Source organism: Balaenoptera physalus, assembly GCF_965194825.1.
Source record: "Balaenoptera physalus genome assembly, chromosome: 14".
Classification (NCBI taxonomy): Eukaryota; Metazoa; Chordata; class Mammalia; order Artiodactyla; family Balaenopteridae; genus Balaenoptera; species Balaenoptera physalus.
The window spans coordinates 51,069,482-51,097,351 of NC_138893.1; the positions used below are offsets into that span (position 1 = coordinate 51,069,482).

Genomic DNA, 27,870 nt, shown 5'->3' on the forward strand with positions numbered 1-27,870 from the left:
TCCAGCTAAAGTTTTGTCAACTTTGTTTATCTTTTCCAAACCAACTCTTAGTTTCATTATTCTCCATTTCTCTATTCCATTTATTTCTGCTCTAATTTTTATTATTTCCTGGCTTCTGCTAACCTTGGGCTTAGTTTGTTCTTTTTCTAGTTCCTTGAGGTGTAATGTTAGTTCCTTGAGGTTTATTTGAGATCTTTTTTCTTCATATAGGCATTTTTGTTTGTTCTTTTTCTAGTTCCTTGAGGTGTAATGTTAGTTCCTTGAGATTTATTTGAGATCTTTTTTCTTCATATAGGCATTTACAGCTGTAAACTTCCCTCTTAGAACTGCTTTTGCTATATCCATAAGTTTTGGTACGTTGTGTTTCCATTTTCATTTGTTTCATTTGATTTTCCTTTTGATCTCTTTTTGTCCATCTGTTGTTCAAGAGTGTGTTATTTAATTTCCATGTTTTTGTGAATTTCCAATTTTTCTCCTATTACTGGATTCTAGTTTCATGCCATTGTGCTTAGAAAAGATACTTGATATAATTTCTATCCTCTTGAATTTATTTAGACTTGTAGCCTAATACATGATCTATCTTGGAGAATGTTCCATGTGCACTTGGGAAGAATGTGTTTTCTAAAGCCAGATTTCCTAGCATGCATACAAGGCCCCTATTTTATTCCTTTTTTCAATTTTATTCCCTGTTACTCTGACACTTAACACTGTATTGAGCTATCTTGAGCTACCTTAAATTCGAATGGATGAGATTTTTCCCATAAACTTTCTACTTTACAACAGACTTAGATTTGCTGGAAAGTTGCAAAGATAACACTGAATTCCATATACCTCAATTTAGAAAAAAGATAACACAGAACTCTATGGATGAGTTTTCATATCTTAACTGAGGTTTCCTCTTCCTGAAATTATCACCTGCCCATGCTTGATAAACTTCTACTCTTCTTCAAGATTCCGTCTTGACCTCCACTGCTGGGCTGTGCTGTGTTACCCCCAGAGCAGAAAAAATATCAATGTGAGAGCAGTACAGAGGCATCAATAGTTTGAGGCAGTTAACTTGATTTTTCCCAAAAAAGCATTGTAGAAGTTGTGAGGAAAATCAGAACTTTGTTGTTCTTCCTTAAACTTATTTTAAGTTTTAGTTAATTTTGAATTGCTTGGCTGCCTTTGGTGAGTCTCCCATGCCCCTCAGTTGTCAGGAACACTTCCATTTCCTTAAACACTGTTGTCTCCAACCAATAAGGCCTTAATTCTCCAAAAAACTCAATGTCATGAAAAACAAAACTAAAAGGTAGGTGGGCTATTGTAGATTAAAAGAGACTAGAGGGACTTCCCTGGTTGTGCAGTGATTAAGATTCTGTGCTTCCACTTGCAGGGGGCGCGGGTTCCATACCTGGTAGGGGAACTAAGATCCCAGGTGCCCTTGGTGTGGCCAAAAAAATGAAATAAAATAAAATCGTGTATTACAAATTTCCCAAGTACTCTCTTTTTATTTATTTTTTTAATTTACTTATTTGGTCTGTCTTGCCCACGAGAGTTACCTCATTAGGTTGGGGCCAACATCGTGCAGGGAGCTTTCTAGCAATTCAATAATTTCAACTGCCCCCAAATAAAAAATTACAATCGGAATGTTTGTCGTCCTTTGTCCCTTCTTCTCCACGCTCCCGGTTTCTTGATTCCTGCTCGAGGCAAAACCACCTGAGAGAGGCATCTGTCCCTCGGCGCTCTCCGTAGGTAACTGAGCTTTCATTGGCTGGGAGCGCTTACGTCTTATCGTAGTGCGGCCGCCTTTTCCGGAAGAGCGTGGGTTCGCTGTCCCTATTTTCGGTGGTCGTCCCAATCCAGGCGATAAAGGCAGATGGCTCAGAAACCGCTGCGCCTGTGAGTGACCCTGAGTCTGAAGCGCGCGCGCGCGTGTGTGTGTGTGAGAGAGAGTGACCCTGAGTCTGAAGCGTGTGTGTGTGTGACCCTGAGCCTGAAGCGTGTGTGTGTGTGTGTGTGTGTGCGCGCGCGCGCGCGCGCGCGCGCTGCAGGGGTTTTTCTAAAGACAGAAAAGCAGGGGCGGAAGCCCGGCGGCTGCTGGTGAGCTTCGATCGCGTCTTTGCCTGGGCACTGCCGGCCTCTTTTCCTGTCCGTTTTTGCTTCTGAAGAGGGGGACTCTTGGCGACACTCGCTGAGAGAGGAGGAAGCTCCTAGCGTCAGGCCTCCTCCATATTAGGCCGTCTTGGTCTCTGACATCATTTCCCCTTCGTTTCTCCCCGCAGTATATTTACTAGGCAAAAATTGTTGGCATGGGACCCATTGATGGGCTCTGGGCAGTGGTCGACAGGAGAGAGAGACAGGGCCTTTGCCCTGGCGCGCTTTTTGAGGGGATGATGAAGAGAGGACTTCCATTTATGCATTCATTCAACAATATTGATTGAACAGTTGCAGTGCGCCGGGCACTGTGCTAGGCGTTGCACAGATGGAGTTCCTGCCCTAATGGATCTTACAGTTTAGGGAAACGTATATTAATTAAAGAATCCAGATAAATGTTGAATTACGGTCCTGATAAATGTCAGGAGGAAAAGGTTCACGGTTCTGGGAGGGTGTATAGGGTACTTGGATTAATGTGAGGAATCAAGGTAGTGAGGATTGAACCTTGATTAATAGTTTTGTCTTTATCCTAAAAAAGTCACTGGATCACTGGAATGTTTAAGAACGCCTTGGCATGGTCAAATTTTCATTTTGGAAAGCGATTCTGGTTGCAATGTGAAGAAAAAATTATTGCCAAAGTAGAAAACAGCTAGGATTAGATAGCGTAAAGGCAGAGGAGAAGTGCGGGGATTCAAGGTTTATTAAGGAGAGGACAGCAACAGGGTTTGGAGGTGGTTTGGTTATGAGTGAGGAGGTGTCAGCATTGTCCCGGTCCTAGATTTCTTTCTTCAGTGGGATAGGAAACACTGGTAGAGCGCCCAGATGAGGAGATGATGAACTTCGAGGTGTCTTATGATGTACAAACTGGACAATGGCTCTCCCCAAAACAGAGATAATTCCATGTGACAACTGCTATGAGAGAGGAAGTGCAGGATCCTGTGGGAGCACCAGGAATTGGTGACTGATAGGGGCTGGAGGGCTTCCTAGAAGAGGTGGTGCTCAGAAGATAAGTGAAAGTGGTAATAATTTATTACAGAGATTGCTCTGAAAAGCTATATGGGTTTCTGAAGTTTTGAGAAGAGGACTTTCTGAGCTGGTCAGGAAGGCTTTAGAGATGTGATAGGCCTTGAAGGATGGGAAAATTTTAGACTCAAGATGGGTAGTGTGGGACTGTTAGGAGAAATAACTACCCCAAGGGAATGGCAGAGACAGAGAGTGATCAGATCGACAATATGGAAGGTTTCTGTTATGGAAACTTGGAGAAAGCATTGGGAAGAGAGATCAGGGACTTGTGGAAAGCTGTGGTTCCTGAGGCAGTGGAGTTGTCTTAATGTTTTTGAGGAAAGAACATTAAACTGCTGGCTTTATGTAGGGTGGACAGGAAGAAGGGAGGGTATTAGAGGAAATGTAAGTATATTCTCTGCGTTGTATCCAATAGCAGATTCACTGTATTTCTCTTCGATTCTGCCTTTGCATAAACTACAGGACTCTCAGTTGCTCGACCCTGTAATTATCCTCCATTCCTACTTCTCCACTCCAGTTTGTGTTCAAGTCTTCAGAATTCTAAATTTCTCGTCTGTTTCTCTCCTCCCCATCTTCATTTGACATTGCCCTCTTTGCTGGTATTTTTGCTTATATAGTCACTTGTTCCTCCAGACCATCTTTCACTCTGTTACTAAAATGATCTTTCTAAAACATACATGATCGTGTCACTACCCACATTTTCACTACCTTGAAAATGTTCAGTGGTATGGACAGTAAAGCACACCAGAAAGACATACTGACAAAACAACAAGAACTATAATATTTCAAGATGAGTTAAAAGACATTAAGAAAATGATATGAGAAGTGGAAAAACCATGTAAATCAAAAGTATAAAAACTCAGAAACGAGATTATAGAACAAGTTACCTCACAACTTAGGGTTAGTCTGGCTTACAAACCTCAGGTCTTGCCAGTTTCTATCTCCCTACGCCATAACACTTTACACATACCTCCTATTATTGCCCTTTTTCATATAAATTTATAACTATCAGCATATCGCCCCTTCCCTGATTGTGTACTCTTTGAGGCTTGAACTGAGTCTCCTTCTTCTTTATACTCCTAACGTGTCCTTAGCATAGTACTTGGCATACTGCACTTAGCAAGCATGTTGTAGATGTCCTGAGTGTGTTTGTTGAATGGATGAATGAAGCCCTGTGCTAAGATAGTGGTAGTGGAAACAAAAAGGACAGGATGACTGTGAAAGGTATTTGTAAAAAGGAATTGAGGAGACGATGACTGGATGGGGGATTTTTGAGTCTTGGTAACCAAGTTGGCAGTAGACTCAGCCACAAAACTTGGCAAGTGAGAATAAACTGGTTCAATTTTGGAGGAAATGATAAGCTAAATTTTAGATATGGTGAAGTTATTGGTGAGACCTTTAGGTGGAGCTGCCCAGTGGTCATTAATAGTTCACATGCAGTGAACCTCTCAGGTAACCTCAGAGAGACTGGATCACATATCTCCCTAATCCAGGAAGACTAGTATATACCAAACCTGGCAGGCCTATTTGTGTGTCCTGCATTGCCTTAACATTTATGTCTTGTTTGCAGCTTGGCATGTGGAGATGTTGAAGGAAAGTTTGATGTTTTATTCAATAGAGTTCGAGCTATTCAGAAGAAAAGTGGAAACTTTGATGTAAGATGTTTCTTTTTACTGCATTTAATTTGACTGTTGTAATCAAACATAGTAAAATAAAGTTTGGGCTCCTTTATACATTTCTCAGTCAAACACATACTCTCCTTTTTTGTTAGATTGAGTTCCTTCTTTTTTTATGTATACAAATTTATTTATTTATTTTTGGCTACACTGGGTCTTCGTTGCTGCACACAGGCTTTCTCTAGTTGCGGTGAGCGGGGGCTACTCTTTTTTGCGGTGCGCGGGCTTCTCATTGCCATGGCCTCTGTTGTTGCAGAGCATGGGCTCTAGGTGCGCGGGCTTTAGTAGTTGTGGCATGTGGGCTCAGTAGTTGTGGCGCATGGGCTTAGTTGCTCCGCGGTATGTGGGATCTTCCTGGACCAGGGCTCGAACCCATGTCCCCTGCATTGGCAGGCAGATTCTTAACCACTGTGCCACCGGGGAAGTCCGAATTCCTTTTCTGAGCATGGGAGTTTAGTAGCTGAAAAGTGTTGTGGGAAAGGAGATGTGTTTACTGTAGACCTTTTTATACTTTTTGAATTTGAATTTTGTTACTTTATTACTGTACGCAAAACTGAAAACAGACTAGCAGAACCTCCCTAAGTGATTCTGACCCTGGGTTTGGGAAGCACAGATCTATTTCATAGGTATATGGTATGAGTGAAGTCAGCTGGCATATGTGCAAATGCTTCACAAACTAAAGAGCCCTATGTAATTGTTATGTGGTGTTGCCAGCTAGACTGTAAATTTTTAGAGTACAGAAGAGTATTCTAGATATGGGGATAATTTGTTCATTGGGATAAAGGTTGAGTAAAGACAACAAGCAGGAAATGTGTCCTTTATGCCCTGTATCTCTCAGGGTATCTAATATAGTTTTGTATTTTGCAGAGAGATTTTTCAAGGTTGATTTCTCCATTTTTCCCTGACCCTCTTGTCTCCTTCCCCAGCTTGTATTTGACATCCAGGGAGCCAAAATTTAGTAATTTATAGAATCAGTAACTACTACAATTGTTGTAAAAGAATTATGTTTAGAAATTCTGTAAATTGATTAAGGAAATTCTGTAAATCGATTAAGGAAAGAACTGAGATCATTAAATAGGATAATTAGCTCAATAACGTTATGATCAATTAATTATGTACTATTTGATATTTTTAAAAAATCTCATATATCTGTTTAAAAAACTCATTTTAGCTGCTGTTGTGTGTAGGAAATTTCTTTGGCTCCACTCCAGATGCTGAATGGGAGGAATATAAAACTGGCATCAAGAAAGGTACAGAACTTATTTTTAACATATGATTTCTAATAAAGTTTCAAGGCTACATGGTTCTTGCCTAGTTGTTTTTCAAAAGTTAGTGATTTAAGAGTTTGCCTTTGAGTTCTGCATTGACCTGGGAAGAATGCCTATGTATCTAAATGTTCACATTTTGAATTTGGTTGGACTTAGTTCCAGAAAAAGAATTCTCTTCTCAGTAGGAAGGAATTGAATAATGCAACCATATGTGTTCTTTTTTTTTTTTTCTTTTTCCCAGTTTCAGTGTTTTTTATTAAGCTCTTTGGGGTCTGTGTTTTCCTAACTATACATTGACCATCCTCTCTAGGATGTTACTTCATCAGCCTAGTGATACCATTTAATAGTCAAGCCACAAGGTTGGTTGTAGGATATCCTATGTGGTGACCATGTTCCATATATAGGACTGCAGAATCTTTTTGGCCGTGCCATGTGGCTTGTGGGATCTTAGTTCCCGGACCAGGGATCAAACCCGTGCCAGGGAATTCCCTAGGATTGCTGACTCTTTACTTTTGCTACAAGTGTTTTTCCTATGGGGAAACAGTTCTCAGGTTCCAAAACAGAACTGGTAACTAGCTGGTGTCGTGTCTGTTTCTCTCACTAGCTCCTATTCAGACATACGTGCTGGGTGCCAATAACCAGGAAACAGTAAAATATTTCCAAGATGTTGATGGGTGTGAATTAGCTGAAAACATTACTTATCTGGGTAAGTTGATATCTTTTGTGTTTGTAATGAACATAATGTGTCCCAGGAATGAGCCTCCCAGGAAATTTGTGGCTGGATTCATCTGCCATTACTGCCTGAGAGAATGGGGATCAGGGTTTTTTCCCTGAAGTCAGTGTCTATACCTTTAAGACTATGTCATTTTTCCTCTGTTGTCTCCCACCTCTCCCCAATCTCCTTGTACTTTCACAACCCAATATATACTCTTTCAGCCAACTAGAGGAGTAAACTATTTGACTACAGTGTTTGGAGTACTTCAGGTATAAATTGTGTTTAAAAAAAAAAATTCTATGTATGTGGTCTCACCATATAACATTGCTAGATGTATACAGCTTATTTGTTAATTGGACTTCTAATTTGCTATAGCTCTAGGTTTCACTGAGGTTTTGAAAAACTCAAGTTTTTAGTGTTGATTCTTGGGTTTTTCACTGCTTTTGTCCTTTTTCTGATTCCAGGTCCACTCTTCAATTCCAGGTTAAAATTGTTCCTCCACAGCCCCCTGAAACTCTTAGTGGTTCTTTCCGTGTCTGGCTGTTGTAAAAAGCACTGTCAAATTTTGCTTTTCTTCTCCACCTGCTCCCCTCCCCCCACCACTACTGCTTCTTGGATCATTCAACTCATTTTTTTCTAAAATGGCTCAAATGGTCTTCACATTTCCTCTCTCTTGGTCTCTCATTTCTTTAGAAAGCTTCTACATTTCCTTTGCTATAAATGCTCTTTTTATAGTTTTTTTATTAGTATGTGTGTTCCTTTTTTACTTTATTATTCTTTGTTAGTCAGTATGTGTGTTCCTTTATTAGTTAGTATGTGTGTTCCTTTATGAGTTAGTATGTGGAAAGAGCCATTTGAGAAGAAGAGACTCAGTAGATGAAAGGGAAGTGAAAATTGATGGAACAAGGTTCTGGAGGCAGCAAGAAGGAAACGGAATCAAGGGCACAAGCTATGAATAAATTTAGAAGATGGCAGAGTCTCTTACTTTTTCACAAGTAATTGCTTTTTCCAAATGTTTTCCTTCATTTGGAAGCTTCTGCCTTCATGAAGAGTACATTTATTCTAGACTATAGCTTACTCACAGCTGCAATTATGTTTTTTTCTTCTCAGTGCCTCTCCCTGTATCCAGGTGTCTAGATTTCTTTTAGTCCCTTTGGAGTCTCTGGAAGGCAGAAAGCCTTTTTCTTAATCAGTGCTTCCCAAGATTTTCATTTGCAAGGCACCTGGGGCAATCAGACTGTGGGCTCCAGCAGCCTTCACATAAGGACTGCTCTTACTTACTGAACAGGAATACTGTTGTAGCCATCCAACATTGAGACCTAGGAGCTGGAAGTGGGGCATGGGGAAAGAGATTCATCACCAGAGTGACATTTCATTCAGCAGTTTGACTAAAACTTGTCCATTTTTCTTTGAACCCAGGTCGTAAAGGTGTCTTCACTGGAAGCTCGGGGCTGCAGATTGTGTACCTCAGTGGGACAGAGTCCTTAAATGAACCTGTCCCAGGTTACTGTTTTAGTCCCAAGGATGTGTTTTCCCTGAGAACAATGCTGTGGTCAACATCCCAGTTTAAGGGTGTTGATATCTTGCTCACATCCCCGTGGCCCAAGTATGTGGGGAACTTTGGGAATTCTTCTGTGAGTAGTGTTTGTTCAGTTGGAATTTCTAAAAGCAAATTGCAGTGGCTTAATTTGATCTTTTTTGTTCTTTATGTGACTATTTCAGCTCTTAGTTCCTTTCAGTAGAAATCTTTTGTGAATTTTTCGGGATACTTAAAGCCTTATTGGCTGACCAAAGCAAAAGTTGATCTTAATGAAAGCACGATTCACTGAAGAGAGAATGCTGAAGTCTTACTTATAAATGAATTTTTTAAAAAAATTATATTCTCTGCTTCAAGTACCCTTTCTCAAGCTTCTTCTTAAGTTTTGAGGGGTCACTAATTTTCAGTGAAAAGATTTATAGCTAGTGGCAGCTCTGCAGTTTTATTTCCCCCTTTCCATTCAGATTATATCTTTTTGGCTATCAAAATATTTTAAAAGGTGGAATCATCATGGGATTGAGGATAGTGATCTAAAGTTGGGAAACAATATATTGAAAACTTAGTACTTTTCTAATGGGAAAACTTTAATGTTGGAATGTATTAGAGCGTGCCATGGCGTTCGATCTAAATATTTTTGTAGGAAAAGGATGTACACCAGGTTGGTGAGTGACAGCTATCATGGGGAGCTACCTTGGTGGAAATCAGCCTAAGGAAGACCTTGAAAGGTTGTATGTGAGAGCAGAAAGCATCAGCTGAGCTTCAGTGAAGGAAAATGTAAGAATGCATTTAGGGACAAATATCAATTCCTAGATGTAGAGTTATCAGAGATGATCCAGAAAAGGGCCCTGTAGGCCACTCTGCCAACTTCAACATTATGTGTCCATGACTAAAAAGGCCAACAAAATACCAGGCATTGTCAGGATTTTGAAGGGAGAAGGGACAACACTTTCTTCCCCTTCCACAAACCTATGGTTATTCTTCCACTAGTATACAAGAGGCAGTGCTGGTTGCAGCGTAGAGAAGATACAGCAGAACTAGGGAAGATCCAGAGAAAGACTACTAAAGTGATGATGGGAGAAAGACACGTGATACTCTATAAGGAAGAATGAAGAGCGGTGCTAAAAAAGTTTACAATTTTTGATTAAAGTAGATTTTGGTGAAAGTTTATAAGTAATCATACAAGGTATTTATAGGGGAGAAAACAGTATATCTCACTAGTCCCTAAGGTACTGCAACTAACCTCAAGGTCAGTTCCCTGCCCTTCAGCAGACATCTGAAGGAGGCAAGCATAAGACAAAAGGAAGGCTTTGCTTTACTTAGTGGAAAATTAACTCTGGTAATTTCTTTATTTCCAGTTAATACCTTCTCTTAGAATGAAGTTCATCAATAATGTTATGGATGAGAGAGCACATAATTTATTGTTAATGGAAGCTCTGGGAACAAGCCTAACTTTTGACAGACTTTGTATTACAAACTGTGACAAGGGCATGGTTGTGCCCTTCCACAAGCCACACCTTCCTTGACTGAAGCAAAATAAAGGATTGTATGCTTCTGTGATGAAGTCCATGAATGTTCTATGGCAAATATTCTATGGATCCTAGGGGCCCTGAAAGCTAGCTTTTAATTTTGATCTTCTGCAATGACTATGACTGTCTGCATTGTCAGAACTACAGGAGCACAATGAAGCAAATTATAGACGTACAGTCTGTGGGCTCCAGAGAGAGAGTGCTTACTTTCCAAAAAAGTATTGTAATAAACCTTGTTTTGGGTTTTAGTATGGAGGAGTTACCTTCTCCCTTAACCTCTGGCTTCCAACAACTGTTCCTATTTCTGCATTTGTAATAGCCCGGTTCCCCTTATGTGTTGAGATTTCTCTGATTGCCATAAGTATGGAATTCATGATGCAAATCCTACTGCCCAAATTGTAGCCACATAAATATTCCAAAGACATTTCAAAGTGTCTTGTTATATCTCTGCATTTCATGATAACTCTTAGGTCTGTTATGATGACTAAGTTTCTATTTACTAGGGAGAAGTGGATACCAAAAAATGTGGCTCTGCTTTGATCTCCAGTCTTGCCACAGGCTTGAAACCAAGATATCATTTTGCTGCATTGGAAAAGACTTATTATGAGAGGCTTCCATATCGGTGAGTAGCATTTCATTCTTTTTGGTTTTTTGAAGAATTTGCCTGGATTTTCTGTGTAAACTTCTCATGTTCATTTCAGCCATATAATATCTTGGTTTCTTTTAGTTACTCAGGCATGAAATGAGTGACTCTCAAGTCATTCCACTTTTCTGAGTTTGGTTTCCTAATTTGAAATACAAGGGATTGGATGATACTGTATCATCCAATGTATCATTTAAAGCCCCTTAAAGGTTTGAGGGTCTGACATAACAATGCTGTTTAATCATCATAGCTTGATGTACAGTAAGTCCTGTTTTGATCAGGTTAAACGGTTACTCCTTGTATAGTCTTAAACTCAGGATAATCACCTAAGAAGTATTTCAATTTAGGAATCAAGAACTTGTGTCAATTTTTTCTCTCTCTCTCTTTTTTCAGTATAGCTTGGAGATGGAGTTTTTAAAGGATGTATTACAGAGAAAATAAAACCAGTGTTTTATAAGTAATAGAGCTAAGTAAAGTTAACTCTGAAAGATCTTCACTTTAAAGGCATGGGTAATCCCTAAAATGATTTATAAAAACCTTTTTTTTAATATACAAAAGCAATATATGTGTTGTTGAAAGTTAAAAAAATATAGGTGAGCAAAAAGAAGAATATAACCTGCCCTTTCCCTATAATCCCACAGCCTAAGATATAACCATAGGTACTACGGATTTTTCTTTTATATCTCCATATATGCATTCCAGAAAAACCTCTTGTTCTCTGAAACCATGCACTAAAAACAGAAGGGTTATAGGAATAAGCCACTCAAAACTTTTAAGGATCCAAATACACATTTCTCTGAAGAACGTAAACCAGTGGCCAATAGGCACATGAAAAGATGCTCACGCATCATTAGCCATTAGGGTAATCCAAATCAAAACCAATGAGATACCACTTCTCACCCCACTAGGATGGCTATAATCAAAAAGACAAATAATAAGTGCTGATGAGGATGTGGAGCAATTGAAGCCCTCATGCATTGCTGGTGGGAATGTAAAATGGTACAGCTGCTTTGCAAAAATATTTGGCATTTCCCTACCATATGACCCAGCAATTCCACTCCTATTCCAAGTGAAATGTAAACATAGGTTCACAAAAAACTTGTACACAAATGATCATAACAGCATTATTCATAATCGCCAAAATGAGGAAATGACCTAAATATCCATCGCCTGATGAATGGGTAAATAAACAGTGGTATATCCATATGATGGAATGTTATTCAGTAAGAAAAAGGAATGGAGTACTGATATAAGCTACATGTGTGAACCTTGAAAAGATTATTCTAAATAAAAGAAGCCAGACACAAAATACCACATATTACATGATTCCATTTATCTGTAGTGTCCAGAATAGGCAAATCCATAGAGATAAAAAGTAGATTAGCGGTTGCCAGGGGCTAGTTGGAGGGAAATGGGGAGTGACTGTTAATAGATACAGGGTTTCCTTTTTTAGATGATGAAAATGTTCTAAAATTAGATAGTGGTAGTGGCTTAGTATATGTGAATATGCTAAAAACTGGTGAATTGTATGGTATTTGAATTAGATCTTAATAAAGCTGTTAAAAAAACAACAAAAAACCCTGTACAACTTTTTAACCAGAGCTGTAACAAAAACCCGTAACTATCATAATAAAAATACTGGCATTTTTTTTCTAGGAAACATAGACATTCATGTATTTTTATATTTTTCCTAAGAGAATGAAATCATGCTATGTATTACCATTTGAAGCATTGTTTTCCACTTAAAACTCATTTCTCTTTGTTTTTCATTATTATAGTTTTTTATTACACAAAAGAAGAGAGAATAGTATAATGATCCCTCCTGAACCCATAACCTACTTCAGCAATTATCAACATTTTGCCAATTTTCTGACTCTTTTAAAGCCAAATTTAGAGTTTTTTGTGCTTTTCAAATACGTGATCTCATTTTCTTCCTAACAGCAGCCCTGGGAAGTAGGGGTGATTATTCTACTAGATGGACAGGTAACATCTGAGATGTTACTGGTGGTGATGTAGTGATAGACTTAGGACCTGTGCTTGTTTCATGGCCCCATGGAGTCTACATATTTCATAATTGCAGATCAAAAGTAAGTTTGTTGGTGGGAATTCCCTGGCAGTCCAGTGGTTAGGAGTCGGCGCTTTCACTGCTGGGTTCAATCCATGGTCAGGGAACTAAGATCCTGCAAGCCTTGAGGTGCAGCCAAAAAAAAAAGGTAAAGTTTGTTGGTAACCTATTATCTTTCCAATATATTATAGAAACCACATCATTCTGCAGGAAAATGCACGGCATGCCACCAGGTTCATAGCTCTGGCAAATGTTGGAAATCCAGAAAAGAAAAAGGTAAATTTTGAGTATTTGGTGTTTGGTTAATATTCATTGTCTGCCTGATAAATGTTCCTCTTGCCCAGTTTAGCATTCATATCTTCTCTTCTCCCCAACTGCGATGTCCCAGTACTTCAGTTACTTTACGCTTTATAATAATATGGTAATGAAAGGTTAGGTTTCCTTGGGTCCTTTGTAGGAGATTTTAGAGAAGGGTTTGGGAAAATAGGCCCAGTGGAACAAAGGCAAAATTTCAAATGAATGATGTCTTTCTTCCCACATCCATGTGGTCGTCTCTATGGGTACTTTTCATGAGTTTGACCTCAGATGGTACTCTTGCTTTGCTTCTTTTAGCAACTTCATTTAGCAGAAATAATAAAATCTTCCCAAGGATTTACCTAAGCCCTCCTTGGCTTTGGGAATCTTAATGATACCTGGAATCTGTCTTTATACTGGAAAACAGTGCAGGTGAATGAAAGAGGGTATACCAGAAAAGTGTATTGTTCTTCTCACTTCCCTGAGAGCATTTCTGATTCTGTAGGGCCAAAAGCAGGATACTGTGGATTTCAATAGCTAAAGATCAGAACAGTCAGTCACGTGGGAAAATATATAAATTATCTGAAGATTATCCTACTATATATAATATGCCATAAACAATGTACATGCAAAAGATAAGCAAATAGCTATTTTGTTTTTTCCATAATATCTTAAACTTTTAGGCCCAATGCATTCTTAGCAAGTTTAGATTTGTAATTTTTTTAACTTCCTTCCCTCCCTCCCTTCCTTCCTTTCTTCCTTTTTTTAAACTGTCCTTTCAAGACTGAGCATCACTCACAGTATTTTTAGTCTATTGCTTTACTTTCAGGGACATGTTAGCCTTAACCCTAAGCAATGCATACTTCACTCAAAGAATATGCACATTTTAAAATTTGGCAAGTATTAGTAAATTCATTTCAAAATTTTGTTCCAGTTTATACCCCTACCAGCAGTGTATGAGTCTGTTTTCTCAATGGGTAGTGTCAAATTTTTATTAACATTTTTTGCCATTCTGATAGAAGAAAGTTGTGTATCATTGTTAATTAGTTGTATTTCCCTGATCAGTAGTGAGGTTAAGCATCTATTCATATCTCACGTAAAGTTTTCAGTATCTGTGCCATTAGTCCATGGTTTTAGATATTTATGTGAATATTTATTTCTTTGCTACTAATCCCTAAGAAAATCTATCAGCATATACAGCAGAAATTGTGTAAAATCAGAGGGAAACACTAAGTTGTCCAATTTAGTTTTCATTAGAAAAAAAGAAGGGCAGTGCAGTGACTATTGACAAAGTGCACAAAGATAAAGGACTCAGAGACAGAAGCAGTTTGTCTTCAAGGGTTATGGAGCAAGTCCCTCTGGGCCTTGCAGTGATAGTTGTTTTGTGTAAGGGCTGGGCTTTGATGAGTTGCTTGTTACTTCATCAGCCCGTGGTTTGCCCCTGCAGAGATCACTGAAATGGCATTGCTATGGATGCTCTGAACTGCAGATGGGCTGGTTGCTGCTCTTTGATCTTACTCAGTTTCTGAAGCTTTATGTGAAATTTTATGGTAAAATAGGTTGATTACATTTGCATAAATAGTATTTCCCTTAATATTATGTTGTTCTTCTCCCAAAGTATCTTTATGCATTCAGTATTGTTCCTATGAAACTAATGGATGTAGCAGAACTGGTGAAACAGCCTCTAGATGTCACTGAAAACCCGTACAGAAAGTCTGTGAAGGAAGCATCCATAGGAAAGCAAATTCCTGCCCCTGAGGTATGTTCTGACTGAGAGGTGGCATTTTCTGGGCAGGATTGCCCATTACAGGTGTCCTTTTCTTGGTTATAGTTTAATTCACAAGGCAAGTTTAATCCCTCGAATCTAAATCTTTTTTTTTTTCCTTTGGGAAATCATGCTGGTGATTAGAAAGCCTTAGTAGATTTCCAGTAAGCTCAATGTGTTTTTTTGTTTTGTTTTTTTTTTGTTTGTTTTTTTAATTATAGATTGGGGTTAACAGTTTCATATTTTTAGTCTTTCATTGTCTAAACTTGGTTCATATGTTGGGGTTACACATGTAAAGTCTTTCCTTGTCTAAAGTTAATTCTCTGTTCTTAACTTTTCAGGCAAGGATCCAACTGCTTGGTAGCAATGTAATTTGTGATTTTATAATGAGTGGTATAGGTGAATAAGATTTACTCTGAAGAAATTTCTTAATAGCAGACTTTTCTGAAATTCGTTTTCCCTTCACTAAAGCAAGGAATGTCAAGTTTCCTTACTAGTATACATGGTCTGCTTTCTCAGACTTTTTTTTCTTATCTTTTTAATTAAAACTCAGAATTGTTTTATCTGTGAAATTGTAAGACTGCACCATGTCCCTACTGAGAAAGGGAAAGGAATGTGGGTGGGTTCATGCTATTCTGTTTTAAGCAAGAATTGCTGTATAACTTGCATTTTAATTCACTTTTCCAAAGGAATAAATTTGGTGGTAGCTTGGATAAGTGTTGAGAGGTATGACTGAGAGTCCAGGCATCAGGACTGGGAAAATATTTTTCTTCTCTAGGATAGGCAGAAAGGGCAAGGAGGAAAGACATGACATGGCAGGAACATTCCCTTGTATGTGGATGGTTGGCTACTTGTCTAAAGGTTAGTTTAATAACATTTACTCTTCTACCTTTGGCTGTTCCAGGAAGATTCAGCCTGTCAGTTTTTCTTTGATTTAAATGAAAAGCAGGGAAGGAAGCGTTCATCTACAGGCAGAGATAACAAGTCTTCTCCTCACCCAAAGCAGCCTCGCAAACTTCGTAAGTACCTTGGTTCCAGAGGTCTCTTATGTGAGCAATAACTGTTATTTTGGGTCTTGTTTGGGAAGCAGCATTGCTAAGAGAGCCTCTTCTGGCAGAAGAAGATTGTATATTGAGTCATTAGGACCAATAAGAAAAATAAAAGAATGCAAAGGTGGCCTGACTTTGAGGCTGTCTGAGGCTATTCCTGTCAGAACTATGGAAGAAGCTCCTTTCCGTCATGTCTGTAAACGTAAGGTTAAGAGCCTACAAAACCAGTATGGGTTTATAAAATAATGGAATAATCAAACTGGTAGAAAAGACTTACAGCTATTACATTGAGATCCTCTTTCTCCACCCCCTTGTTTCAAAGATGAAGAAGCTGAATTCGGGAGGGTACACGTACTCCCAGGGTCATGTGGATAGCTGGTGGCATGACTAGAACTAGAATTGGGGCTCCAGACACCCAGTTGAGTGTTCTCTCATTGCAGTTAGTTGCCAGTTACATGCTACTTTAGTCAATATATGGTTATCACATGGATCACCTACCTGTGGATTGGTTACAAATTCAGAACTTTTAACAGAGGTTTAGTTTCATTGATAATGGTGATGGGGGCAGGGGTCATAGTGGGAGCACAGCAGACCCAGTCCGTTGTGGCAGTACTGTGTACATATCAGTGTTTGCAGGATACAAAGATCAGACAAGGCTGAATTCTGTAGGGTGGTTATGTGCTGGAGTGCTTGGACCATGGTAACATTTGTCTTTCTTCCACATGAAGCTCAGCCTCCAGGACCCTGCTGGTTTTGCCTTGCCAGCCCTGAAGTGGAAAAGCATTTGGTGGTCAACATTGGCACACATGTGAGTTACTTCCATGAACCTTTTACAGAGGAGACACCTGTTTGTTTTCTGTTAACTTTATTGAGTCATAATTCACATATCATAAAATTTACCTACTTTAAGTGTGCAATTCAGTGATTTTTAGTTAACTCACTGATTGTACAGCCATCACATAATACAGTTTTAGAACATGTTCATCACTCCAATAAGATTCCTCCTGCCCATTTACAGTTAGTCTCCATACCCACCCACAGCCCCAGGCAAGCACTAGTCCTTTTTGTCTTCATTTCTGTCTGGGCATTTCATATAAATGGAATCGTACAGTGTCTTTGTGTCTGGCTTCTTTTACTTAACATAATGTTCTTGATGCTCATTCATGTTGTAGCATGTGTCGGTTTTCTGTTCCTTCTGGTCAAATAGTATTCCATTGTACGGATAGACTACATTTTGTCTATTTATTCGTCAGTTGGTGGACATTTGAGTTGTTTCCACTTTATGGCTATTAATGAACATTTGCATACATGTCTTTGTGTGAACATATGTTTTCATTTCTCTTGGATAGACAACCTAAGGAGTGGAATTGCTTGTAATTTTATGTTTAACTTTTTAAGATACTGCCAGGTCTTCCCTGGTGGCGCAGTGGTTAAGAATCTGCCTGCCAGTGCGGGGGACGTGGGTTCGAGCCCTGGTCTGGGAGGATCCCACATGCCGCAGAGTGGCTGGGCCCGTGAGCCACAACTACTGAGCCTGCGCGTCTGGAGCCTGTGCAAGAAAAAAAAAAAAAAATACTGCCAAACTATTTTTCAAAATGGCTACACCATCTTGTTTTCCCACCAGCAATGTATGAGGGTTCCTGTTTTTCCACTTCCTTGCCAACATTTGTTATTTTCTGTCTTTTTGACTAGAGTAACTATAGCAATTCTCCTGTGGTTTAGTAGAGCCAGTTTCACAAGATTGCTCCTTTTCTCCCTCCTCTCTGACAAATAGGTATGGCTCTCCTAGGGTGATGTTTTTATGTAATTCTTGAACTTTATATGTTTTTATTTCATACTACTTGGGGGTGATGAGTTGCTTTTTTGAATTACTATTTAAAACAAGGATTTTCTTTTCTTTTTTTTTAGTTAATTAATTAATTTATTTTTGGCTGTGTTGGGTCTTCGTTGCTGCACGCGGGCTTTCTCTAGTTGAGGCAAGCGGGGGCTACTCTTCGTTGCGGTACACGGGCTTCTCATTGCGGTGGCTTCTTTTGTTGCAGAGCACAGACTGTAGGCGCGCGGGCTCAGTAGTTGTGGTACATGGGCTTAATTGTTCCATGGCACGTGGGATCTTCCCGGACCAGGGCTTGAACCCGTGTCCCTTGCATTGGCAGGCGGATTCTTAACCACTGTGCCATCAGGGAAGTACAAACACAAGGATTTTCTTTGTCCCAAAAAGAGAGTCTTCTGTTGCTTATACACTCATATTTGGCTAAAAATGTTGATATTCTTTTTTATATCTTCAGATTTAAAAACTTGAGTTTATTAATTTTTGTGATAATTATGCAATGTTGGGAACTGATTTACACTGATTATATAAAAGACTAAAGAGATAAATTCTCAGTTTTGCCTAGTAGTAGAGGATATAGCTTCCTAATGACGGGAATACCCACATCCACATTCCTGGTATGGGTATCTGGGAACCCAAGATAATAATTACAAGATTGCTTGGTAAGCACTGAATCAGACTATGAGAACTGGATGATTTTGAGAAGGATTTTATTCAGGCTATGGAAAGTTCTGATGAACTATGTGTGTCTCACAGTAAAGTCATCCTATTTCAGATTTCCCCAGATACTTTTCCTTGGGCAGGGCTTGATTAGGTATTAAATAATATTAGTTTTTGACCCTCATTCCTCTGGGATTCATATAGACCATTATCCTTCTTCTTCATTTGTTTAGAATGAAAGAAGCTTAATTTTCAGGGTTACATTTGCACCCTAGTCACCCATGACTAGAATTGGCTATTTCCCAAGGCTCAGGAGGAAAATATTTACAAATCATTTCTTAGTGTGTGATGTTTCTGCGGACAGATACTTTCATCCACTTTTCATTGATTTATTCTAATTTTGTTTCCTGGGGATGACCTTTTCCTCAGCTTATCCTGACAGTGAGGGCCCTTTTCTGTGGCCTCCTGTAGACTGACTAGAATCTGTGTCATCTTACACTCTAGTCACATCCCTCTCCTGCCATTATTGTTTGACTGAAGAGTCCCAGTCATTTACATTTAATTTTTATGTCTTGCTTATTGGCACACTCCTGTCTCTAGGGGGAGCATGAATGGGGTCAAGGCCTGTGACACAGCTGGGCCATAGAGCCTGTGGATGAACTAACTCTTCAGTGGGAAGAGAAGCAAACTTGAAAAACTCTTCTTTTTATAGGAATACCCTTTTTGGATTAACTCTTGGATCTTGGTTTCCTCCTTGGATTAGTGTATGCTATCCTTCTCTCCCATATGGTATGGTATGGGAGAAGGCTTCAGACTGCCTTCTGTTTAGGAAACTTCAATAGGTTCAGAATGCCATGCAGGGCACAAGAGATTTGGAATGGGTGACTTAGCTCCGTGCTGCTCTGGGCCTCCAGGAGAGATGGCCTTTCCTTTCCATTTATTGTACCTTTCTATTGCCTAGGGTATCTGGCTTAGGGTATGAGCCTAGGGGATAATCAGGAAACCTGTTTGCTTCTCATCTAGACCTAAAGCTAGAGGGGCAAAAAGTATCTCAGATTTTGATTGTGGCCCAACCCAGCACCCCAAGTAGGAGGTCACATGATGATTTTAGCCTAGAGCCTACCTAGTAATCAAGTTTACACTTACCTGCGCTGTCCTTTGTTGTTAGAAACCTCTTGGGAACCTCTGGTGACCGTGGGTGTCTGGCACAGGGCTTGGAGTCCCCTCTGTAGCCACTCCTCTTGATCTCCTTTCATTACTTTTTTCCCCTGGCTTTTTCTCTGTCTTTGCCATGCCTTCCTCAAGGGATATACATAGAAGTGTGCTAATGGCCCATGGCTATAAATTGGTAAAAGCAGGTGCGGGCTGCTAAGAGTCCAGAGTAACTATTGCAAAATCCATGCATTTTTTTAATTAATTAATTAATTTATTTATTTATTTATGGCTGCGTTGGGTCTTCGTTTCTGTGCGAGGGCTTTCTCCAGTTGTGGCAAGCGGGGGCCACTCTTCATCGCGGCGCGCGGGCCTCTCACTATCGCGGCCTCTCTTGTTGCGGAGCACAGGCTCCAGACGCGCAGGCTCAGTAATTGTGGCTCACGGGCCCAGCTGCTCTGCGGCATGTGGGATCTTCCGGGACCAGGGCTCGAACCCGTGTTTCCTGCATTGGCAGGCGGATTCTTAACCACTGCGCCACCAGGGAAGCCCCCCATGCATTTTTCTATGGGAGAAATATTCATTCAGGTCCTACTTATACATTTGAGATAAAATTAGAGATAATTCAAGTATAGAACAGATTACAAGTTGAGAGTTTGAAAAGAAGGGAAGAGATCGGCCAAGTGTGAAACTATTCACAAGAACTAGAAGGTACTGTCTTGGGGGGTGTTATTTAGTCTAGACTAGAAACTTCAGTAGCTTCAGTGCACATCACAGTATAAAAACTGCTGTTTATGGCGGTGACCCACTGACATAAAGGAAAGGCTAGAAGACTCAGGCTTCTAGAGTAACCTTTTAAAACAAACACAATTAAAAAATTTAAAATTTTTAAATTTAAAAACTTTTGGGAACTGATTTACTGGTTATTTAAAATTTTTTTTTAATGTTTTAGCACATATGAGGTTTTGATGAACTTTAGTCATCTGGGATATTAACTCTATAGATGTGTTCAGTCCTCTGTGCCAAGGAGATCAAGGGTGATCATGCTTTAGTTTGTTTCTGATACTTATCCTGTCATTCTGTTGGGCTTTCTCAGTGTAGATGAAAAATAAATGACTCCTTCCTTCAGCCTTAACTTTGAACCCACCACACTAAAAGTATACTTTGGATTGTTTTTCTAAAGCTCCAGTACCTTCATTTGTCTGCGTTGATATTCACTGGCCCTTTCTCTACTCACTCAGTGTCTTCCCTTCAAAGAATGTGTGAGTGGTAGAGCAGTCTTGCGTGTTTGGGTTTTGACAGAAATATTTTTAGTTGCTGTTTAGCTGCCGGCAGCCATTGTTGGGAACTACAGTTTTTTTGGATGTACCTGAGTTTGAGGTTTCTTCTTCTTCCTTCCCTATTAGGTTATGTTTGCTTTCATTTTGTAGAGGTTAGGCAGCAGCTTAAGGCTGTAGGGACACTGGATGCTAATCACGTCATCTTAGCCTTTTTCGTGAGCCTAAGAGGTGTATTTAGGGGTGAGATTGGGTGTCACTGTAGGGAAAGTGGTCCATTTGAAGTCAGAAGTGGTATCTTTCTGTGGCTGGGGGTGATAATAACTGAAAAATTGTTTTCAAGTTCGGAGCCTGGGAGGAAAAACCAACCGTTTGTTCCAGTCTCCTTCAGCTCTGGTGTGTTTGTAGCCAAAAGCCGGTCTGCGTGCTGCTCATTGGCTCCCAGTTCATTTGATAGTTGCATAGAAATTTGTTGCATCTGGGAACTCCCTGGCAGTCCAGTGGTTAGGACTCCACACTTTCACTGGAGAGGGTGCGGGTTCAACCCCTCGTCAGGGAACTAAGATCCCACAAGCCGTGCAGCCAGAAAAAAAGAAATTTGTTGCATCTAATCTCATTCTTCAGCAGGTGCTTGACAACATTGTTGTTATAACCTCTAAAATTAGATTTTTTTTAAGAGGAGAATTTCTACTGAGAGCCTCTTGAGCACTTTTCCCACACCCTTGGGCTCACGCTCTGTAGAGGCTTTTCTCCCTGAAGAATCACACATGGGGTATTGACGTCTCACTTCTGTGTGCTTCCTCTTCAGTGCTACCTTGCCCTGGCCAAAGGAGGCTTATCTGATGACCATGTCCTCATCCTGCCCATTGGACACTACCAGTCAGTGGTGGAGCTTTCAGCAGAGGTGGTGGAAGAGGTGGAGCAGTATAAGGCTACATTGAGGCGCTTCTTTAAGAGTCAAGGCAAACGCTGTGTTCTATTTGAGAGAAATTATAAGAGCCATCACCTCCAGCTACAGGTAGGTGGTCTCTGCCCAAGAACTTGGAAGGGCTGTATGGGGACCTGGATATTGATAAATATTTAAATAATGTTAATTTTTTTGAAGTATAGTTGATTTACAATATTGTATTAGTTTCAGGCATATGGCAAAGTGATTCAGTTTTACATATATATATGTATATATATATTTTTTAAGATTATTTTCCATTATAGGTTACTACAAGATATTGAATATAATTCCCTATGCTATACAGTAAATCCTTGTTGGTTATCTATTTTATGTATAGTAGTTTGTATCTGTTAATTTCATACTCCTAATTTATCCTTCCTCCCTTCCCTTTCCCCTTTGGTAACCATAAGTTTGTTTTCTATGTCTGTGCGTCTGTTTCTGTTTAGTATATAGAGTCATTTGTATTTTTTTTTTTTCAGATTCCACATATCAGTGATGTCATATAATATTTGTCTTTCTTTGTCTGATTTACTTCACTAAGTATGGTATTCTCTAGGTTCATCTATCTGTATTGTTGTAAATGGCAATAGTTCATTATTTTTTTATAGCTGAGTAATATTCCATTGTATATTTGTACCATATCTTCTTAAGCCAATCGTCTGTTGATGGGCACTTGGGTTGTAGTGTAAATTGGTGCAGCTGCTATGGAAAACAGTATGGAGGTTCCTCAAAAAACTAAAAATAGAGCTATCTATGATCCAGCACTCCCTCTGCTGGACATATAACCAGAAAAGATGAAAACTAATTCGAAAAGATACATGCACACCAGTGTTCACAGCAGCACTATTTACAATAGCCAAGACATGGATACAACCCAAGTGCCCATCAACAAATAATGTTAATTTTAATACTTAATTTTAATTAATATTTAAGTGTTTGATTCTAATATAAGGTTAAGTATTTAAATAGTTGATTTAATATTTAAAATATTTAATATGAATTTTCATATTAATATTTAAATAATATTCATTTAAAAGGTTAAAGAGTTTCTGGTGATAACTCCAGAGATTTTACAGAGATTCACAGGGAAGTGCATGGCAGTACAAGTGAATAGCACAGATAGTAAGTGCCTTGTTAGAAAAGGAATGGGTAGTCGAGGAAGGTTCCAAGAAAGGTGTGGGCCTTGATAGAGTTTGGAAGAGAGTGGGTATTTTGTGTGAAGCTCAGCATGAGTGGCAGCTCAGAGTTAGGAAACAGTCTCAGATCCTGCCTGGGGCTAGCAGCTCAGAAATTCAGAGACTGTTACGGATAATTTGATTGTCGTTGTGGTGGTTTTCTTTCTGGCACATTTGTTAAGTTTTCAAATGGGCCTGACTCTGCCACATATATTATATAGGAGCTGGCAAAGGCTTAATGACAAAGAGATCTCTTTCTAGCCTTTCCCACATCAGAGATGGGCTCCCACATGTGGCAGGCAAGCTCATAAGTTTAAGTCCTTACAGACAGGCTGACATAGACCTGTCTGGCCTGAGGAGAATCTCTGCTGAGGGGTGTTTCTCCACCCCTGTGATGGATTTGCTACGTCTCAGGGACTGTGCAGGAGGCATGACCTCTCGGAGACCTGCATGAAGAATTTCTCCTGCTCCTCCCCCCTGCCCCAGGTCATTCCTGTGCCACTCAGCCGCTGCGCTACTGATGACATTAAAGATGCCTTCATTACTCAGGCACAGGAGCAACAGATAGAGCTGTTGGAAATCCCAGAGCACTCCGACATCAAGCAGGTAAAACAGGAGGGGAAGGTCATATTCCAGGAGAAGTAAAGACCTGGCTTCTGACATGTTGAGCCTGAGATACTCAAAGGTGTTTAAAAAATGTTAAATAGGCAGGTGACAGTTTGGTACTAGAGCATGGGGTATTGATGAGACTAGAGACGAAGATGGTATTACATCAAGGCCTTAATGCTTTCCTGGGAAGAGCAAGAAATTAGAAATTTCCTTAGGAAGGTAGGTGCTACTGGGAAGATCTTTGTAATATCTGCCAGTTTGGCTTTTTAAACTCTAGTTCCACTGAGTGGCTTGGGATTTATATCTGCTCACATCCTTTTTCTTGTGCTTCTAAGCTGAATTCTTTGCCAAATTAAAGCTTTTAAGAGATGGGCTGGGATTTTGACTTTTAAAGCACTATTGCATGTCCTCATATGACTCTTTACTTTAGATTGCACAGCCAGGAGCAGCATATTTTTATGTTGAACTTGACACAGGAGAGAAACTTTTCCACAGAATTAAAAAGAATTTTCCTTTGCAGTTTGGAAGGTTTGTACATTTTTCTTATTTTAAATGTATTTTCACTAGACCTACTCTGAACGAAGTAGTGGGCTGCATGGCCAGTTGAGTAAAAAGCCAAACAAGGAACAGTCCTTGCCCCAAGGAACCAGTAGTCTTAGGGCAAGTCAGATGTTTACATATATGACAGTAATGCAATGCAGAATGTGAAAAGTACCGTAACAAAGTTTTGAGGAACAGTGTACTTTAGAAATTCAGAGAAGGGAGAGCCCATTTCTACTTGGTGGAAGGCGTCATGAAAGGGCTGAAGTTGAGCTTGAGAGATAGATTTAGAGGGTAAACTTTGGCATGTGGGCATTCTAGCCCAAGGGAGGAAAATGCTACTATTAATTGAACATGTGCTCTGTGCCAGACACTGTGCCAAGAACTTTCCATGCATTGCCTCATTTAATCTTCCGAACTCTGTAAGGTAAATACTGTCATCCCAATTTACCAGTATGAAGAATGAGGCTCTGGAGGAGTGCCAGTAGAACTTTCCCTGATGATGGACATGTTTTATAAAAGTACACTGTCCTATACAGTAATCACCAGCCACATTACTAGTGACTACTGAGCACTTGAAATGTGGCTAATGTGACTGAGGAACTCAATTTTTAATTTAATTTAATTAGAATTAAATTTAAATATGTCAGGCTAGTGGCTTCTATAGTGGACAGCATCGCTCTAGAGTGGTTAGGTAGCTTGTCCATGGTCACACAGTGACCCTGGACCCCAAAATGTGAGGTCTTAACTCATTACTCTGTAGTGTCCTAAAGGTCTGGATGAGGCTTCATTTTTGCTCCTCATATCATGGAGAACATGACTGCAGAACTGTACAGGGAGTGGTATAAATTAGGCAGAGAATGAAGGCAGGAATTTGCTGGCAAGAAGAGAGAGTATGGAGGGGAGTTGAAAATGTGCGGAACAGATTATCTGATGCTGGTGTCTGTGATTTGCAGTGGTTTTTTCCCTAGTTAGAACTGAGCTTTGAGTCAACCTTGAATCCTTTTTGGACCAATTTGGAAAGCCTCCAAGAGATTGCCACCATTGGATAAGTCCAGTAAACGTAGTTGTCTACATTTTCAAAAAGATAATAAATGAGAAGAAATGTGTTAGGACCTTCAAACATCTGACATTATCTTTGTGTTATTGATTCAGCAACAGACACAGGTGTGGACACTGATGACACAGGCACATAAGCTCACAAAGGAGAGAGTCTCTGAATGATTTTGTGCTCTTGGTAGTTGGTTGTATTTTCAACATTGAGTATTTTTCACAATAGTAACTTACAGTTACATAGCATTTTACAGTTAACGAAATACTTGAAAAGACATATTTTTTTTCCTGCTGCACAAGAAGGGTGGTTCTGTCTTCATTTTACAGATGAAGAGGTAGACTGATGGTCTGCCCAGAGAACTAGAACTTGAGCTTAGGTCCTTTGACTTTTAGAAGACTCATGTGATTTGTTTTCAGCCTTTCTATTTACTGTAGCTTCAAAGTGGAAAATGAACCATACAAATATACAAATAGAGTTCTTTTCTCTTTTTTTGACAAGAAAGGATTTATTGGTGGGCACGAGTAAGTAGGAGACGGCACCAAGGCTCTCTCGAGTGCAGGGCCCTCCATGTGTCCAGGGGCCACGATTAGGGATGTATTTGACGCCACAGCCATCCGGGATGAGCCGCTTTTCTGCCACCATGTTTTCAGATTCATTTAAACTTAGTTAAAGCCCCACTTCTTGGAGACGTGGATCTTCTGGCAGCCAGGGAACTTGAACTTCGCCCTGCGGAGGGCCTCAATCACATGTTCCTTGTTCTGCAGGAGCAGTTGCAGATGGACATTATGACTTGGCCAATGTGGACCCTGGCCACTGTGCCCTGGGGCTTTCCTAAGGCACTGTGCGTACCTGTGTGGAGCCTAGATCGGGGACAGCATGCCAGTCATGAATGTCCACTGGAAAGGGCTGTCTCCAGGGTCCCTTAGGGCAACCCATAGAGGCAACAGGCTGCATCCAGTACTAAGAAGGCTGCTGTTTTCAGTCATTGCACACAGGGGCCCCATGGGGAAAAGAGCACAGTCAGCTTAATTGGCTGCAAAGGAGTTATTTCTAATATATCAGAATAAGTAAAAGTATAAAGCAGTGGCATTTAGAAGATAGGTTGTGTATGTGGTGGTTTTGTTGACATTGAGCCTGTGCTGCTGTGCCTATGTAGGCCTGAGTGCACTAGAAAGAAAGGCAGAAAGTCAGAGTGGGGTATGAGACTAGGTGCCTGACTTTTCACCTCAGCACACTAATGGCCCGAGATGACAAAACTAGAGTCTAAGGCAGGATGTAATTACAGCTAGTTTGGTGCTTTGATTATGTTGTCTCCATACATCAGAAAACCCTTATTTTGCATTTCATAGGCAAGGAAATCAAGGCACAGTGATGAAGTAATCTGTTCAAGTCACAGACAGCAAGTGGCAGAGCTAGGAATGGAATCCAGTCCCTGATATTTCTGATATCAGGGGCTGCCCTCTTTCTACTGTGCCATGTTGCTTCTCTAGGTACCAGTAATGTAGTTCCAAGTTGTTCAGAGAAGTAAATGGAATTTGAGGGGCTAGAAGAGCTAAGACGTGAGCTGGTCACTTATAACAGGCGTGACTTTGATAGATAGAATGGCAGAGATGGCTCTCAGGGCAGAGAAAATGGTATGAGCAAAGTCAGAGAAATTTGCATGCCTTCTTTGGGTGATGCTTAGTGGAGCTCTCTGGCTGGAGAGGAATGGAAGGAAGAGTGGGTTTTGGACTGATACTGTCCGTTTTGACTTCTTTGTGCTTTTTGTGCAGGGAGGTCCTGGCTAGTGAAGCTATCCTTAATATTCCTGACAAGTCTGACTGGAGGCAGTGTCAGATCAGCAAGGAAGAGGAGGAGACCCTGGCTCGTCGCTTCCGGAAAGACTTTGAGCTCTTTGACTTCACTCTGGGTGACTGAGCAAAGGGAAAAGCACTTTATGAACTTCACAGGATGTAATGGCAGCCTGTTTTTTGAGAAACAACAGTCTCCCATGGGGACTGTTTCCCTGCCTCTTTTTTGTGTATTCCCATGGAACCTGCCTGCAGCAAGAGGCCTAAGATTGAATATTTTTTAGAAAAAGTCGCATTCTAGGATGAAGATCTTATGTTAAAAGCATGTCTGTCATCAAACTCCAAGTACAGCTTGTGTTTATCAACATTTTCAAAAATATTTAAACTATCATATAAAATCCAAATGCTTTTTCATGGTTGGGAAGTGTCTTGTGTTCATATTACCTATAACCGTTGAAATGAAGTAGTGTGTGTGTATAGTAGGAGGGGCCAGGGCTTTAGGCCCAGCTGTTATCCCAGGATCTCACGGGTGGCTTCTCACTGAGCAACCCAGGATGGAGAAGGCCTTTGCCATTTTTCTCTTATAGCAGTCATCTTACTGATATAGAAGAGCTCATTCGGTCCTTCAGCAAATACTTAACTCCTATGTGCCAGGCATTTTTCAGGCTCCAGGAGTATAGCCATGTCCCAACATGATCCCTGTTGTCCAGAATTTACAGTCTAATTGGGAAGAGGAGGGGCAGATTTTTAAAAAGAAGACGAGTTCTCCTTTAGATACTGAGTTTTAGTTGCTGTTTGATAGTTACAAATTTATGGAGATCTGGATTGGTGATAGGGTTTTGGGGCTCATCAGGGTATAGGCCATAGGTGAAATTATGAGAATGGATGGAAATAGGGTGAATACAGTCCTAAGCTGAAGATGACTACCTGAGAAATATCAATATTTAAGGAGTGCTCGGAAATAGAGTGATCCAGTAAGTACATGGAGAAAGAGCAGAGAGAGAGAGAGAGAGAGAGAGAGAGAGAGAGAGTGATCACAGGAGAATGCCAGATCTTGGAAGCCAAAAGAAAAATAATTGCTCCTATATACTGGGCACTTATGGCCCAGACACTGTTTTATTTAATCCTCAAAAAAT

The 27,870-nt window shown here is 40.1% G+C and overlaps 1 protein-coding gene across 5 annotated transcripts; it reads left to right on the forward strand.

Annotated features, from left to right (window-relative positions):
• Positions 1 to 1,749: 1,749 nt before the first annotated feature.
• On the forward strand, positions 1,750 to 27,153 carry CWF19L1 (CWF19 like cell cycle control factor 1). Of its 5 annotated transcripts, none has more exons than XM_082425258.1 (14): positions 1,750 to 1,881; positions 4,730 to 4,814; positions 6,007 to 6,085; positions 6,708 to 6,809; positions 8,238 to 8,452; positions 10,385 to 10,503; positions 12,781 to 12,865; positions 14,502 to 14,642; positions 15,553 to 15,667; positions 16,426 to 16,505; positions 21,426 to 21,635; positions 23,228 to 23,347; positions 23,781 to 23,878; positions 26,717 to 27,153. In XM_082425258.1, the coding sequence occupies exons 1-14, from the start codon at positions 1,859 to 1,861 to the stop codon at positions 26,859 to 26,861; spliced, it is 1,617 nt and encodes a 538-aa protein (XP_082281384.1). In that variant the 5' UTR covers positions 1,750 to 1,858; the 3' UTR covers positions 26,862 to 27,153. The 5 variants fall into 5 exon arrangements, with proteins under 5 accessions (XP_082281384.1, XP_082281385.1, XP_082281386.1 ...); XM_082425260.1 differs by having other exon boundaries at positions 1,844 to 1,881; positions 6,023 to 6,085; XM_082425259.1 differs by lacking the exon at positions 23,228 to 23,347.
• The last annotated feature ends 717 nt before the right edge of the window (positions 27,154 to 27,870 follow it).

Coding starts and splice junctions, on each gene's coding strand:
- CWF19L1 (XM_082425258.1), top strand. CDS start 1,859: ATGGCTCAGAAACCGCTGCGCCT. Junction 6,086..6,707: donor TAAAACTGGCATCAAGAAAG/GTACAGAACTTA, acceptor TTCTCTCACTAG/CTCCTATTCAGACATACGTG. Junction 16,506..21,425: donor TGGTCAACATTGGCACACAT/GTGAGTTACTTC, acceptor CTTCCTCTTCAG/TGCTACCTTGCCCTGGCCAA.